The sequence below is a fragment of the Panthera tigris genome, chromosome D2, assembly GCF_018350195.1.
Source record: "Panthera tigris isolate Pti1 chromosome D2, P.tigris_Pti1_mat1.1, whole genome shotgun sequence".
NCBI classification, from domain to species: Eukaryota; Metazoa; Chordata; class Mammalia; order Carnivora; family Felidae; genus Panthera; species Panthera tigris.
The window spans coordinates 17,119,445-17,136,888 of record NC_056670.1 but is presented as its reverse complement, the minus strand read 5'-3'; the positions used below and the strand labels follow the sequence as shown (position 1 = coordinate 17,136,888).

The 17,444-nt window shown below is 43.2% G+C and overlaps 1 protein-coding gene across 11 annotated transcripts in view; it reads right to left on the bottom strand.

The window, feature by feature from the left end:
* Positions 1-17,444, bottom strand: part of TTC13 (tetratricopeptide repeat domain 13) — an 81,372-nt gene that overhangs the window by 30,365 nt on the left and 33,563 nt on the right. For 7 of the 11 annotated variants that reach the window (XM_042959759.1, XM_042959760.1, XM_042959766.1 and 4 more), the window contains 7 exons: positions 15,011-15,076; positions 13,403-13,495; positions 10,605-10,721; positions 9,437-9,547; positions 4,164-4,246; positions 2,135-2,276; positions 1,463-1,637 (listed from right to left, as the gene is read on the bottom strand). In XM_042959759.1, coding sequence (XP_042815693.1) covers positions 1,463-1,637; positions 2,135-2,276; positions 4,164-4,246; positions 9,437-9,547; positions 10,605-10,721; positions 13,403-13,495; positions 15,011-15,076 — 787 coding nt within the window. The remainder of the gene's footprint in view (positions 1-1,462; positions 1,638-2,134; positions 2,277-4,163; positions 4,247-9,436; positions 9,548-10,604; positions 10,722-13,402; positions 13,496-15,010; positions 15,077-17,444) is intronic. The other 4 variants (XM_042959761.1, XM_042959762.1, XM_042959763.1 and 1 more) reach the window with 2 other exon arrangements.

Genomic DNA, 17,444 nt, shown 5'->3' with positions numbered 1-17,444 from the left:
CCAAGAAACTGTATTTTAAATGTTAATTTAATTACTCTAAACCTAAAACCTGATATTTGAGTCAATTATTAGAAAACTTTAGTCTATTTGGAACAACTCCCATGTATGAACCTACTTTTCAACTTTAAATTTTACTTTTAAATTTAGAATTTAAAATTTAAAATTTAGACTTCAAATTAAGAATTTCCAACAAAAATTCGGGGCGCCTGGGTGGCTCAGCCAGTTAAGCATCAGACTCTTGACTTTGGCTCAGCTCATGATCTCACGGTTTCGTGAGTCCCATCCCGACGTCAAGCTCCATGCTGGCACTGAGGAGCATGCTTGGGATTCTCTCTCTCCCTCTCTCGCTGCCCCTCCCCACACTCTAAAAAACTTAAGAAAAAAAAGTTTTTGACAAAAAAAAAGGTATCTGACAAAAGAACTTCCAATAAAAATTTAACATCCAATGTAAGTATAAAGATGTAAGTATAAGATGTGTAAATATAAAATATACACATTTCAGAAACTTAGTAAAAAAAAATAATGTAAAATATCTAATGATACTAACAAATAGTGTTTTCATAATAATTACATGTTGAACTGATATTATGCATACACCGCATCAAATAAAATGTATTATAAAATGAATTCCACCTGTTTATTTTTACTTTTTTTAACGTGACTACTAAAAACTTAAAACTGCAGGGCTCATAAATTTTTACAGTTGGGCAGTAGTGGTATGAGAGGGTTTTTGATGACAAAGGAAAGAGGAAAAAGGGGAGTAAAGATCTGAGCTCTGCACGAACAACAAAAATGTTATATCGTGATGAGCACTGAAAGTATACAGAATCGTCAAATCATTGCACCGTGTGCCTAGAACAAATATAACACTGTATGTTAAGTATGCTTCAATAAAAAACAAATCCATTTTGGAACAAAACAAAAAAACAACAAAACAAAAATATAGTTTTATATGGCAGAGAAAAGGTGAGATTCTGCCTAATCAAAAGATGACACAAAGATTTGCTTTCTTCCTCATCCCAACTGAATATCTCCAAAGTAGGTGAGAATTCTGATATGAAGGAGATACGTCAAAGCTACCAAGTTTACATTTAACAACAAAAACCTCAGAAAATGTTACTTTCCTATTACTCCTATGTCTCCAGACCAGGTGTAATGAGACCCATCCCATAACCAGATGGTTGTCCCATTTAGCTCAAAATAGGTTTCTTTTGACTTGAGTAAAATTTTTTTAACTTTTTTAACATTAAAGAGAAAAAAAAAATCCATAGGAAGTGATAGGCAAAGTACGCGACTGGTCTCTAGAAGACAGGGGTCTTATCTAGTCCACCAAGGGATGGCCGTGTTCATGTTTCCTAGTGCCTTCGAGACTCAGCTGTCTCGTACGACACAAGCGACAAGCAATATGATTTATGTGGCTCTGAGCATCCAAATTCAATGCTTCAGCAATTTTGTGACTTACCTCGGAGATATTTCACTTTCAGATACTCTGGGCTAGCCTTCTGGCCTGGAAGAGGATCATTTAGCATAACTTTAGTTTGTGCTTTTATTCCTTCGTAAAACTGTCCCATCGCAACATGGCTGAGTCCTTTCATATACTGGCACACCTCATTATAGGGTTCTAGCTGCAGACATCGCTGAGGCATGGAGGGAGAAAACGCCCCATTAGTTTCAATACAGCTGCAGATAACTCTTAAGTGCTTTATTCTTCAATCTGGAATTAGAAGGGCCTTCCCTCCAGGCTAAATCCGACCAAATGCATGCTCTGTACATCAGTCTCTAGGACACAGCAGTGGTTTTTTTTCTCTTTCTTTTTGCGGGGGTATAAACATTACCTTGCCCTTCTCTCTAGTCGTTTCACTAAATTTTGTTGCAGAATGATCCCAGGGGCGCCTGGGTGGCTCAGTCAGTCGAGTGTCTGACTCTTGATTTGGGCACACATCACGATCCATGCAGTTCGTGGCATCGAGCCCTGCATCGGGCTCTGCACCGACAGCGTGGAGCCTGCTTGGGATTCTCTCTCTCCCTCAACCTCTCTCAAAGTCAATAAACAGTTAAAAAAAAAAAAAGAAAGAAAAAGAAAAGAAAAAGACTCCACGAGCTGCTACAGTGCTTCTCACTTATGGATGCTCACCTTGAAGTTCTTAAGGGCCTCCTGCAGGCTGCCGTGGTGATAGAGCATCATTCCCCGCAGCTGCAGGGTCTGTACGTGATTTTGGTTGAGCAACAGCGCCTTCTGAAAGCTCTCGGTGGCGGCTTCAAAATTGCCCAGTTCTCTAGGTATTTGACAACAGTTATGAGCACAGTGCAGAACGTTTCAGTAAACACACAGAACAAGTTAGCCTCAGAATTGCATCCCATATGAGAATCAGATACCTTGATAGGGATTCCCTTTTCTATTTTACCACTTTTCACTTTGACACATCACATCTCACTTACTTTTCTCAAATTTTACTCGACTGCAGGATAACCACAAAGCCCTTAAAATTCTTTGGGGAAAATGAATTTATTGCTTTCCAAAAGCAAGTGCTTATTCAAATCCTTTTCCCCAATTCATGACGAGCTCCAACCCTTAAAAAAACTATGTGTAGATTTTAGTATTTAGATAAAATCATGGTTCTCCTTTGCGGGGGGGGGGGGTGGTGGGGGGGGAGTATGTAGGTTACAATCATACATAGGTATATCATTCTGAATCAAATTCATAGGCTGAAAATTGTATTTTTCCTGTCACAGAAGTTACTTCCCTTAAAATCCAGTAAATCATTTTGTAATTTAAAACATCAGAAAGAAAGTATATTTTAGGATAGTAATCATTTCAGAGTAGAAATATTATTAGGCTTCTTTTACCTATCAAATTTTTTACAAATAACAAAAACACCTTAAAAACATGCCATGTGTCTATTTTTTGTAAATAATATTTTTTAAAAATATACTACCCATTTACATTTACATATCACTTTACTGGTTACTCTAGGTGCTTTCAAATCTGTTTTCAACGTATGTCCTGAACCATTCTGTGGGACAGCAAGGATAAATATCATCATTTAAATTAAAAACGAATGCAAAGACACTTTCTTCAAGTTAGTGGTAAGAGAGCTTCTCCAATGACTGCATCAGATAAATAAGCTCTTGAATTCAATCCTTCCTGGGGGAGGTGACTAACAGCTCTGACAAGGATCTCGGTTACTGTCTCTTTCCTAACTTTCACAGAACCTCGTAAGGGAGAACCCTGACGCTCAGGGAAGGTGAGGAGACACAAGTGTGGAATGGACCATCTGGAACCAGAACCGAATCTCTTGACTCCTGAATCCCGAGCCCTTCCGTCAAGCCATGCAATCTCCTTTTCAGGTCAGACCGTAAAGATTTTTGAAAGCCAAAAGTCAAAGTAGCTCTACTGGTCAGGGTAACACCAGGAGTCAGGACGCCAGGGTCAAAGCACAACTTCTCACTCCTGATAGAGATGCACAGTGACTGTATATCATAGTTGATCATATTGATGGTCATCGATATCATCCTATGCAGCATAATTTTCCATCCTTTTAATCAAGGAATCTTCAAACGAATCACAGTGATGTGGGAATTAACCTTATTTACGGTCTAGAAAAGCATCAGTGTCTATGACTCAACCAGCATATAATGCTGCTATTCAAAACAATAAATTTTGAAGGACGAACATTTTCTAGACCAATATATACAAAGTGAAGTCGTTTTAAAAGATGATATATACGTCATGATACCCTCTGACCCACGGGTCTTTCTATATTCCAGAGAAGCTCTCAACAAGCATATTAATGCCTATGTGATTTAGAAGGACAATCTCTTCTGGTTAAGAAATACAATTTCTTTTAAAATATCACTATTATGACAGGGTGCCTGGGCGGCTCAGTCAGTTGAGCGTCCAACTTCAGCTCAGGTCATGATCTTGTGGTTCGTGAGTTCGAGCCCCATGTCGGGCTTTGTACTGACAGCTCAGGGCCTGGAGCCTGCCTGCTTCAGATTCTGTGTCTCCCTCTCTTTATGCTTCTCCCCTGCTCACACCCTCTCTCTCTCAAGAATAAAGATTAAAAAAGTTTTTTTTAATAAAATATCACTATTATGTGAGGCTCTCTTGTCTCCCCACTCTACACCCTCCCTCCTACCCTGACTACTGTTCCTTTTCTTACCTATAGGCCTGTCCCAGACTTTTGTACGCATCGATAAAATCAACTTTCTGCTTCAAGGCTTCTTTGAAGGACTCAATAGCTTCCTGAAAAAAGTATGTGGGAAATTATGTCATGTGCATGACTATTAAAATTGAGTTTCACTTAAATCACTAATGGACTTAAATATATAATGTACACGGTCTTGGAGCGATTTTCCTTTTTTAATATGAGGACTTCACAAAAAGAGGTAGAGAGCCTGACAAACTGAGTCAGGAGGATTTGATTTCAACAGTAAACAAATGCTCTGCTGTGGGCAATAACAGAGCCTTGCAAGTTTCTCCCCTTTCAGAACGGGGAAACGGCTTCCCTCCATCTACTTCATCAGGTAACGATATCACCTTTGTGTCAATATCATTTGTTTAATCAACAAAGGCCTTGTGGAATAAAAGTAAGCCTACTAGCTGTATACAATTTTAAATGATCAAACTAGCAGCATTTAAACTGAACCAGTGAAAGAGACAAAAAAGCAAGCCCAAAGTGAGATTGTTCATTAAAAAAAGACAAAAGGCACCAAGGCTCCTAGATGGACTCTGTGAATGAATCTCATGATCTATAGGAAAAAGATACAGTAAAACAAAACAGAGACCTTGAGGTGGGGGCGTCTGGGGGGACCTAGTTTTCTGCCAGCACCACTCCGGGTCTGTGGCTGACGGAGTGAGAAGGTGGCACGGGTGTTACGCTCTAGGGAGCAGCCTGCCGGGAATGCACAGTGCACCTGGCCGCTGTGGAATCCTCTGGAAACTGTTACTACAATGCACCAGTCTGCTTCCCAGTAAACATCCTGGGCTTACACTGTATTCAGGGTGCTCTCCATTATGACTTGATTATTTACTGTGATAAAAAGTGATGAAGACATTTCACACATTTCCCAAGGAAAAGATGTGTCTTACTTAAGTTAATGGCTACAAAGGATCTCTGAAGGCTTTCAAGAGAAAGACTTTAAAACTTCTGTGTATTTCACACCTGATTAGATAATTCATAGCACAAAAACTACTAACATGTCAAATGCCTTGCACATGGTAGGCACTCAATAAATATTTAGTGATCTGGTAGGCACATAATCCTAATTCTTTTCTAAAAAAAATCATTCATTCCCTGCTTCTTGATTTTCTCTGTAGGAGGCAGCAGGGTAGGAGGGGCGGGCTTTCAAACCTTCCTCAGGTGACAACGGGGACAACAACCTACTCATTAAGGAGTCCCACTGACTGTACTGTTCAGCGGAAGGATGAGAACAGATAAATGTTAACACTTAAATGTGAAAGACTACTCTTCATTAGGCTTCTGGCCCTGGCACAGTCTAGATCCTCTGAGTTTTTTTACAACTACGTTTTCAATTCAACAAACATGTATTGAGCGCCTACTATGTGCCGGGGGCAGGGTGAGGCACAGGGGACACAAAGCCGAGCAAATCACTCTCTGTCCTCGAAGAACTCAGTCTAGTTAGAAAGCCAATTACTTAACCAGGTTATTAGAATATAAACTAAGAGCTACAAGAGAGATACAAGTAAGAGTCTCTGCGAATAAAGAAGAAGGAACACCTAACTGAGCCTGGGACACCGGGACAGGCTTCACCAGGAGGGCAAATGACAACTGAGCTGGGTCTGGGAGAATGAGAAGGAGGGTGGCAGAGAAAGAGGGCATCTTGGACGGGGGGGTGGGGGTGCACAGCGGTGGGGGAGGCAGGACGGCAAGAGTGCGGGTGCCTGGGTGGGAGTGGAGGGAAGGAAGAGACAGGGGGCCAGGCCCTGCGGCGAGCCGGGGCCAGAGGGGAAGGGCCTCTGGCGTGCTCTGCAGTGGGGGCGTCACCCTGCCAGCAATGAGGACTGGGGGCTGAGTAGGTGTGCGGCCTCACAAAACTGACTCTAGAGATGACTGCCACTGGCCACAACAGAGCAGGCGGGTGGGACAGGGGAGGGGACGAAGCCCAGTGAGGAGGTGACTGCAGGAGCCCAGGCAGGAGAAAGCTCAAACTGAGACGGTGTCTCTGAGGACAGAAAAGAAGGGTCACACTCAGGAGGTATCCTGAAAGGCAAACTAAGAATCCAGTGGCCGTGGGTAGGGGGTGGTGAGGGAGAAGGGAGGGCAGGAAGCTTAGGAGCTGAAGAGCCCGGGTGAAAGGCGAGAGCGTTAGCCAACGTGAGGAAGTAGGGGGGCCGGCTGCAGGGCAGGGGTGGGAGGAGGTGATGAGTCCAGCTGGGGCGTGGGAAGTCTGGGGTGTTTGTGGACGTCTGGGGGAGATGCCCGGGCGACATCTGCTGCCCACTGCACTTACAGCACGCTGGGACGCCACAGTTCTTCAAAGTCTGATTTCTCTTCAGCTTTTAAGAGTCTTTGGTTTCGGGGTTCCTGTCTAATCACTGCACAGCTCTCTACCTCATTCTGCCAAAGAGGGGACATAGCAGAATCAAGATTTGAAGCCACTCGGAACAAAGAAACTACGTTCGAAATGAATCAGTCTCCAAGCACACGAACCGGCTCGGGGTTTGTTTGCGCAGCGCGGGTGGGCATCACCCCACCTGGGCCGCCATCTTCCTCCCTCACCAGTGGTGGGTGGCCATCACTCCGGCCTTCCTGCTTCGTTACAACGAAGAGAACAGTTGCAGGGACCTCTCGAAGCGAAGGCTGATAAAAAAACATGCGCTCGGAGTGTACCATATTTGAAATATCCTTGCGACACAAATATGAGACAAGCGTTTGCTGTGTTTTCCCCAGAGAAATCCAAAATGGCTGACAGATCTACCAAGCTGGACGGCTGCGAAATCTGTCCGGTCATATCGCCTGCAGAATTTCTCATGTATTACCTCATTAAGTAAAGAAGCAAACCACCCCCGTAATTCATTTCTGAATTGCCGCTGACCTGGGCAGACCAGCTTCAGGATATAAAGACAGCGCCAATTCATGGGTCCGTTTAACACGTTGTCTCTACAGTTAACAAGAGACCTAAAGATATCTACACTAAGTTCATTAGTTTAAGGAAGAGGTGTCACCGCTAGTTTTCCACTCTGTGTAACTGGGACACCCTCTGCCCCTTCTATGTACTTCGTGGGGATGCCGTTGGGACGAGTGAGACAATACGTCAACACTCTGACCTCCTCGGACAGCAGATCTATAAAAATGCAAAGGAAAGGTTCCCATCCATTACACACGTTCATGCTGGGTTTACGAGCACACCGAAGAGGAGAAAGCACCACGTAGTTCGGCGAGGTTGCTACTCGAGGGACAGACTTTGCATCTGGTGTTGTGACCGTGAGGTTTTTTTAAAATTTAAGGTAACTGAGAGAAGGTGAGAGGCAGATGCAAAATAAAACTGGAAACGCCCATCTGGCAGCTGCTCAAAGCACATTTTAAATAACTGCTCTCTACACCCAGGGCTGCTGGCCTGAGTCCTGGGGGGCGGGGGGAGACGGGAGGTCTGTGAGGACCACCCACCACACCCCGGCAGGAAGGACGGGAGGCGGACGAAAGAAAATCTCCCCGGTTCCCTCTGGTTTGGTAGTTTGTGGATGGGAGTTATTTTTTTAAGGTCTATGACACTTAGATGAAATTAAATGTTCACATGTAACACGATCTATAATAACTAATACCTGATTCGTGCTCATAGCTCTTAAAGTACCTTTCACACACATTGTTTTATTGAACCCCTTCAAGAGGCAGACGGCAGAATCATCTCTACATGACAGATAAGGGAAGGAGCGGCTGAAAAAGGTTTAAGCAGCTTGTCCAGTGGGACAGTTCACAGGGTTCAGAGCGGGAGCTCCAGCCACGGCCTTCCAACTCCAAACCCAACGCTCTGTCCTTGAAATTCATTCAGTCCACTAGTACTTATTGAGCACCTACTATGTGACAGGCACCGCCCATGATGCTGAGGGTTTACAACATGTGGCCTTTTTAAAGGTCAACTGTGCCTACCCCCCAAGAGTGTGGGCGTGATCCTCGGAACCACATTCCGTAATAAAATGCACGTTCTTTCTGCCAGAGCACTCTTTCCTGCCACGCGCTCCTGAGATTCGTCACAGCTTTCAAAGTTAAGGTAAAGAACAACCTTCTCTTTTGCAGGCTCTCTTGACCTGCCAGACAGCATTAAGCGTTTTTCACCTACCCAGGCTGACTCTTAGGCCGGCCTGTCTTCAAACGGACGGCTCGGGTGGGTCCTGCACCAGAGCTCTGACCCTGTGCCGGCTGTGGGCGCCGAGGAGGCCACGGTGAGAGACCAGAGCTCCCCTCCCGACTCCCAGCCAGGTCTCTGCCCCAAGATAAGGCTCTTGCACCATAGGTCCTCAACACGCCCAGAGAGTGCCAGGCCAAGGACAGGAGGCAGGGCCAGGCCAGAGGTGACACTGCCTCTCCACACATCAATCGGCTTGGACGACACCTTTTCTATTTCCTTCAACTCCTTGCCCCCAACAGCAATCTCCAGGCGGCAGCAGCAATGTGCTCGTTGTAGTAATGTCTCCAGACCCACTCTTGGAGCCCCCAGGAGTCCGATCAGGTCTCCAGCTACCCGTGTCTCCCCGTGGTCCTCTGCCCCTAAGCCCCCCAGCCACTGGGTTGTCAGAATCCACATCCTAAATAGCAGATTGGGTCTCAATGACATCCTTTCCCCCAAAGCTAGATTTTACAGCTCTCTGGGCCTACAAATTAAAATCAAGATGCTCAGCATAGCACTCTAGACACTTTGCCGACCTGACAGCTCAACTCCCTTCCACTCAAATCTCCTTGCTACGCCGCAAACTGGCCGTACCTCCATGTTCTATGCCAGCACTCATGCTTTCTCTCTGCCTGAAGTAGCTGGCTGTCCCCAATCCGCTCCGCCTGCAAGGCCGAGGACAACGTCCACTTGCTCTCTGGAACCTTCTCTAACCCCGCAGCTTAAGTGAATCCTTCCTATCCCTGTTTCCAAAGCGCTTTGTTTACACTACTTTTTTTCGTGTATTTACCATATGATAAATTATACGTCGGGGGGGTGGGGGGGAGAGGGGAACTTGGTGAACTGTATCCTTCCTAAGCATAAAGTGCAAAGAATTCTTTCTCCCTATTTATCCTTTTCCCGTCTGCACCAGATAGTAGGAGCTCAATAAATACACTGACTCAAACTCCTTCCTAAAATAAACCAATTAGGTGGACACGTGAGATGCCATTTGCAAACAGGCCAAGTGGAATCCCATTAAAGTCTTCCCACCCTCGAGAGAAAAGCAGAATCATTATATGGTGCACATATTGTGTAATACTTTCACCTTCAAAAGTCCTCTGTGAAAGAAAGTTAGACCTTTGTATAGCATAGCTATAGGCTGGTTTTTGTTCAGCTCTAGGGACTGCTGAAAATCTTCGTGGGCGGTCGCATAGTCCTACAGAAAGGAGAGCAAGGGAAAAAAAGAGAGTAGCATTCATTAGATATTTAGACATTTCCTACTTTTGATTGGTAGAGGGAAAAAAAAATCCCATTTCATTCTATGCCCTCTTCGGCTTTAAAGGGAACATTTCATGACCATAAATATCAGCTGAATGCTTATCCTATTCGTTGAAACACTGGGTTTTCTTAAGAAAGTGATGGGGAAAATCCTGCAAAGGTTTAATTTAAATATGCTGTCTCAACTACAAAAAGATTATTTATGGTCTCTCTGCCCCTGCCCCTCCCCTGCTCATGCTCTGTCTCTCTCTCTCTCTCTCTCAAAAATAAATAAACATTAAAAAAAAGATTATTTATAAAAACAGTATTAAAGTCATAATCTGTCAGAGAAACTTAACAAATTATTTTCTGGTCCTAGCATCTTACTACACTGAACACTTCTAAAACGATCGTGCCATAGGTCAACCTTAACGTGTGTTATGCTGAGACTGTTTTCATACCCATTTTCTCTTGCAATAGAAAATTGTTCCTGAAGTTACGTAAACCCACGCAAATAATGGCGGCAATCAGAGATACCACCATGATGATAAAAGATAATCTTGCCAGATCTGGGTCACTGCCACCGGCAAGCTACGGTCTGAGAAGCCACGTTGGTTCCAGTTATGGCTCTTGCTCCCCGAGGAAATTCCAAGTGTGCCTTTCAGTTTCACAATCACGTCGGTAACATGTGCACCTGTTTCCCTGTGCTGACATGTGCAAAAAAGGCTGAAGTACAATCAATGAACCAAATCTCTTCATTTTCTCTTTCTTTTTCCCCGAGTCTAGAATTAGTCACTGCTGACAGTTCAAACAAGACAATGTACTCTTGGTACTTAACGTTTCTCCGCTGGGTTCAATTTCAGCTAAAGAAAGTGCTTTTATGACTGTCTTGTGTCACAAGCATATTATTATGCAGCCCCGAACCCACATCTATCAAAGAGCAGCTTTCTGAAGTGAACAGAAAAGCGAAGTCTCTATTATCACAAAAGAAACATTTCAAGGCAAAAATAACTCACCTCTGATATGAAGTACAGGGTCCCCCGGTGTCTGTACAGCCGTGCTGAGGGCTGCAGCTGAATAGCTTTGGTGAGATCATTCACTGCTTCATTAATTCGTCCCAGAGGGGACAGAATCTATAAACCCAAACATGTCATTAGCGGAGAAATCTTCCAGTGACAAACCCCCAAACTGCCAACGTTCTTGACTTTTCAATTCCACCTCACCACACCCCACTCACAAGATTACTTTCCCGGCAGCAAGAATCCTTGACCCCACATACTACGCAGTGACGTTCAAAGTCAACAGGCCGAGGGGCTGCCGATCTTTGTCCCGCAGACGGGGAGGCTGACAAACTAGAACTACAGCAATGGCTTTGTCACGGTTTCGTGGTCTGGGTCACAACAGATGTCGCTTTTCTTGAAATGTGACCCTTTTTTTCTCAACCTATCCTTATCTTTCAAAACAAAATTTAGCATTTCAAAGTTAATCTGAAGGATGACTTTGAGCCATTAAGAGCAGAGAAACTGACAGACACAGATTAGAGTCCTTCATGGTCTTTAGCTATGACCTCTGTGGCACTAAGGGCTGACTGACAATCTAAGACTCCAGGTGTTTTGGGAGTCCCTTTGTGTTAGCTCTCAGCTCATCGGTCAAGATCTGCACGGCGGAAGAACAAAGGTCCACAGGCTTGTTTGGGAAACCCTGGTGATGCAGCAGTCAGCTGTGTGCAGGTGACAATGACAACACAGAAGACAGCTGAGAATGCAAAACTACACCAAGAGGACGTGAGAAAATCCAAAATGGGTTATCAGGACTCATGCAATCAAGCTCAAGCATTTCATCCTGAGCAAATGTCCTGAAATTCGGGTTAATTTTGCTCTTAGAATATAGGTCATTTCCATCAGGTTCTACTACGTGGTTTCCTACTCTGCAGGAACCGAAAACCAGCAAAAGAGAGAGGATTCTGGCAGGCACATCACCAGTGGCAAGAATGGAAGCTCAGAAACAGGAAAGAAAGAAATTACGGAATATACACCTGAGAATTCAAAAAGCCTAGCAGTCTGGGGTTAGATTTTGGGAGAAAGAACATCCCTACCTAGTTCATAACCCCTATGTACGTAACTGAATCACCACACCTCAGCACAATAATCAACATTCATAATAATGACCTGAGTAACTCAAAAAAGGTTGAATGATGTTCATTAAACACAGACTATCGCAGCAAGGATGAAAGAGAAAGATTTCTCATCAAATAATTTCAGACGTATGTAAACGGTAAGCTGTAATTTAGCTAGAAAAACCACTTTGTAGTGATATCGTTGCCCAATGATGCCAGGAAAGAGGAATATCACTATATATATTGAAGATCCTTGAAAATTACTTTTTGGATTACCAATATCACTTTTGGGTACACGACTAGCTTTTGAGTACATATGAGAAGCTTTTTGAGTAGCTTTTGAGAAACTTCTGAAGCTGCTGAACAAGTCTTCTTTCTATGCACACTTAATGAATTCATGCTTTACCGTAACATTTTAACATGACATCAGAGTAATGGAGGGAAAGAGCATCAGCACCCCTCCCCAGAGCAGATATCACCAAATCTCACCCTAAATACCAACAAGGCTCTCGTGCAGTAACGAACAAATTACAGTCCCTTAACCCTTACGGTTACAATCCAAAATAGACAAGAGATAAGGAATTATATCATTAACTGAGAAAGAATGTTATTCAGAAACCCAAATTCCCAATAAGACATAAAATTCACTTTGTGAGACTGAACTATAACTTTAGACACTGTAATTTTGAGAATACAAACATCGCAAATACAGTTGTTAAATTACTAACACATTTAGTGTTTTCTTTACTTCTAAGTTTTCTCCCCCATAAGAGGAAACAAGTCATTTTTCCTTTAGTTCAACTATGAAATCCCATTATGTCAGATGACTAAAAGTTAAGTTTTAGCCAGTGTGAACACATTAACAAATTCTAAAGCATTTGATATGGTTAAATGAGCGGTAAAATGAAATCTGGGTAGTTTATAATTATATTATGCAAACGGTAAGAGGAACACATTTTATTAAAAGGAATGCCTCACCACACGCTCCCTTCTCTGATCTGAATACCCTTTCTCCACCTTGTCCCCCAAGACGTGGGCTCTGATTGGCTCTAGCATCATCTGTTCAGTGAGGCCTCAGCAGACACACCCCCACCCTGCCCTTGCCAGCCTCCCCCAAGCTCTGACACACCACGTCTCTCTGTTCCCGAAGAAGCATTTCGTCTTCCCGTCTCCCATCACAAATACTACCTGGTGTTTTCACCAAGTTATTTCTGTCTCCACTTCAAGTCCTAAGTTCCTTCAAGGTCTGGTTTTGGTCACCCTTACCTGCTCTATGTCTCTATGTAGGTAAGTACATCTCCCAAGAATTGTACATAAGCGTATACACACACACACACACACACGCACGCACGCACGCACTTGTAATGGTTATAAATTTCATTCTGACCAAACTGTCATACTGTTTGACTAAAGTATGTCATAGATAGAGTAAACATGAACACTGACAGTAATAGTACATGTTATAACCACATATTTTAATACTAAATATTACTATTAAATGTTAAATCAGGAGTATCTCTCAGTCAGTCCATAATTTTCTAGTAATTTCAACCACGTTTAAAGGCATAAAGTACCTATGGAGGAAAAATGCAATAGATAAGGGAGCTTTAAAATGTATAAGTCATAAAATAATAGGAAAAAAAATCTGAGATTCAACTAATCCAATAACGACAGAGGGAAAAAGAAAACCGCACTCACTTCTGCTCGCTGTTCAAATACCTCTGGACGATCTGGTTCCAAGGTAATTACTCGGCTCAATTCGAACAGAGCAAGTTCAGCATTCTTAATGTCCTTGAAAAGGCATTAGCTTAGTATGAGATACACTGTTACTCAAAATCAGGTTCAATAGTTTTTCTGAAAAAACTAAAAATTTAGTAAAGATATAACTACTTACTTAGAAGTAAATATGAACTTAGCTTCTAGATAAAGAGCTGCTGGTTTAAATTCAGTTATGATTATTTAACTCACTCAAGTCTACCTACCCATCAGTAGCCCATTAGACCTGGCTACATATCACAAGTTCCACTGATGGTAGGTTATTTTCTAAATTGAACCTATTTAAACACTGAATCAACGAATTTCAATGGATGAGTATGTGGATGGATAGCAGCATGCAAAATGATGCTGACCAGTGACAACATGGGGGTACAAAGGGACCGAGTCAGTGTCCGTCAAAACCCCTAAGCCTCCATACCTATGCCTTAGGAAGTCCAGGTAAGTTGTCTTTAAAATTTGCATGTTATTTTTATATTAGAAATATGAGCATGTCACTTTTACATTAAAAATGCATTAAAGATACAAGGAAATTTCATGTCGAGATATAAAATTAAAAGAGAGGAGAATTGGGAAGAAGCTCATCGCTGACAACTTCTGTCATTTATTGATGCTCTGAATGTAACACTGCTTCCTTCCTAAACACCTCTGTCATTCCCAGATCTGAGTTCGTTCTCAGTCCTCTATGTCTGAGAAGTATACAAATATTATATAAAATTTCACCAATAGGCCAGCACCTGATTCGTACAATTTTTTAAATTGGCAAAGACAAAAGTGATGCTTCTCCTTCAATCATCATTAATTTGAGTATTTCTAATATACAATAGGACAACAGAATAGTTTGTGTATAATATTCTAACTGAAAATACAAAGATTGGAATCTTAAACTATTTCCTTATTTACCGTATAGTCTCAGGAAAATCTTCATGTTTATACCATGGTGCCTTTGTTGAGTAAGATATGTCTATTACAACCCTCCTTCTGCATTCCCCGGAGAAATAAGGGGAAGAAGGTGAAAACGATATACTTATCTGGGGGAGAGTATAATACATGATAACAAATAAAAATAATCTTTATCAAAAAAAAAAAACCAAACAAACCCTTTTGGTCTTTTATCCAACCTTTAAAAATTGTAAAAGAAACTCAGATTCTAAGTCCTCCTGCATGATGCATCCCTAGACTCCACTTCTACCAATGAATATTTCTTGGGAATTCAGTTAAGGTCTCATACTTTCCTTGCTCTATGTCCAGCTCATCATGAAGTACAATTTAGGCTGGCAAGGCTGTCCTTTTAGAGCACATGGCAAGACGGACCCCCAGGAGCCCTGGGTAGAGATCCCCAGTCCCCCGCTCCCACCTTCCTGGCCATGTGATGTTGAGTACATTCTCTAAAGCCACGTTCTCAGGCGGGAACTGGCGTGCCCCCACTGTGTGTCCGTCGGCACTCAATCAACAGGGAGAGGTTCTGTCGGAACCCTGGTCCAGGTCAGGTCATGTTAGGCACTATGGCAAGAGGAGCTATTCCATACTCACATGTAATCCCTTCTTTCCATAGGCTATCCCTCGGCCATAAATTGCACTAACCAGATCAGGCTCCTCCTAGTCAGACCAAAACAGAAACACGTCAAAAACTATAAACAAAACAAAACAAAACAAATCAGTTTCTGCGTAAAGCGCGTGAACGCCGCAAGCAACAAGCTCTAGTTTATGCTACTGCCACACATACGTCCACACGCGGTCCCCAACCAGAAGAGTCAGTGTGCTTGGGGCTCATTTGAATGAGACACGTGATGAAGGTTCTTTGCGTTAAAAAAAATAATAAAGAGAACCAACATTAACGAGCCCTGTGCTAGTTTCTGTCTCACGGTCATCTCCTTTAAAACATCCTCTCAACAACCCTATGACCCGCAGCGTCCGCGATCGTGTGCTCTGGGTGGGGAAACGGAGGCCTGGGGAAATAAACGGTTAGGCGCGAAGCACTGGGCAATGCTTCTTCCCAGTTTGTCCCCTCGCACAGTCATGAAATCATCTGAAAAGGGAAGAACCTCCCAGTGCCAACTCCATCGAGCAACAAGAAACGAGTCCACTCCACAATCGGTTGGGGTGAATGCAGTCCTTTATGCTGTATGTCAGAATAGGAATCAGACCCTTTCTGCAAGCTGCCCCCTGATGGACTAGATGAAACCCTCCTCAGGCCCAAGGACAGGGTCCTCTGCCTCGCCACCAGGTCCCCACAAACAGGTCAGTGGTATGAAGCATCCCACTTCCTGAGGGAAATGTCTCTCTTCTACATTTAGCCTCTGCAATTTCTACCTCTTCTCGGAATCCTTCCTCTGCATTTAAGAAAGAAGATACAGCTTCTGGCTATATCGTCCGGGGTGAAACTCTTGATGCTGCTAAAGAATTGAACAGAACTGGGGGCGCCTGGGTGGCGCAGTCGGTTAAGCGTCCGACTTCAGCCAGGTCACGATCTCGCGGTCCGTGAGTTCGAGCCCCGCGTCAGGCTCTGGGCTGATGGCTCGGAGCCTGGAGCCTGTTTCCGATTCTGTGTCTCCCTCTCTCTCTGCCCCTCCCCCGTTCATGCTCTGTCTCTCTCTGTCCCAAAAATAAATAAAAAACGTTGAAAAAAGAATTGAACAGAATTGTACCAGATGAGGCACTTTGTAGACTAGTCTATCATTCGGTTTCAAATGTGAGATAGGTTGTCTGCCCGCATTGCAGAAAAAGACACAGCAACTCCAACAATAACGAGAAAAAATAAACGAGAAGATTCCATATATTGGAAAACAAAAAAGACTACTTGAAACAGAATCAGGTACACCCGTATCAAGCAGCAAACTGGTGCATCAGTGGCCTCAACCCAGCCGGCAGACTGGCTCACGGTGTATAAAAATGGGAAAAATTCAAGTAAACAGTGAAAGATCTCTAGCTTCACTTGAAAAATCAAAACATGCAGCAAAGATAAGCCCATATTTTTTGCATTCTCTCATGAAAAAAAAAAAAACTAGAGCTAAGTACTGGCGGCTTCCTTAGATGAGGGGTGTGTACTCATCAGTTTCCCGGAAGCCCACCCATCACCTCTACGTCACAGCAGTCCACTTTGCTCACTTAAACCACTTTCCTGGCTCCAGACGGTTCTGTTTGGAGTTGGGATTTATAACTTATATGTGACTGGCATGAAGGGCTCCATGCTATGCATTACATGGGAAAAAAGTCCAAGTTATAGCACTGCAGGGGAATGCCACTTCCTTTTATAAACAGTACTTATAAATGATTTGTGTGGGTCCGTACGTGCACAGAAAAGAATGCTCCAAAATGCTAACAGCAATTTTCTCTTGGGAGTGGGATTACGAGCTATGTTCCCACTCTACTTACTACTATCCCTTTTCCTTGTTCAAGACAAACATGTATACATTTATAGTCGGAAAAAGATGTTTTAAGTAATATGCGTTATAGAATATCGACATGTTTATTATAAACAAAACATTTTATTCAAATAAATAGTTGGAATACTTGTTATAAACTACAGCAAAATCTAGAAAATGAGGAAAAGCACAAAGGAGAAGGGCACCCCATAATCCTGCCACCCAGAGATAATAACACTTCAAACATTTAAATATCCTCCCTGGCTGGAAAATAAAAAAGGCAGAGAGTGGGGCACCTGGGTGGCTCAGTCGGTTGAGCGTCCGACTTCGGCTCAGGTATGATCTCACGGTTCGTGGGTTCGAGCCCCGCGTTGGGCTCTGTGCTGACAGCTCGGAGCCTGGAGCCTGCTTTGGATTCTGTGTCTCCCCCTCTCTCTCTGCCTCTCCCCTATGCACTCTCTGTCTCTCTCTCAAATATAAAAAAATAAATAAAAATAAAAAAGGCAGAGAGGCTAGTTTGGAGGGAGAGGGATACAGGCATGGAGGGAGAGGAAGAGCAGGGAAAACAGTTTCCTGATGAGGAATTAAGGTAAGATTGACTT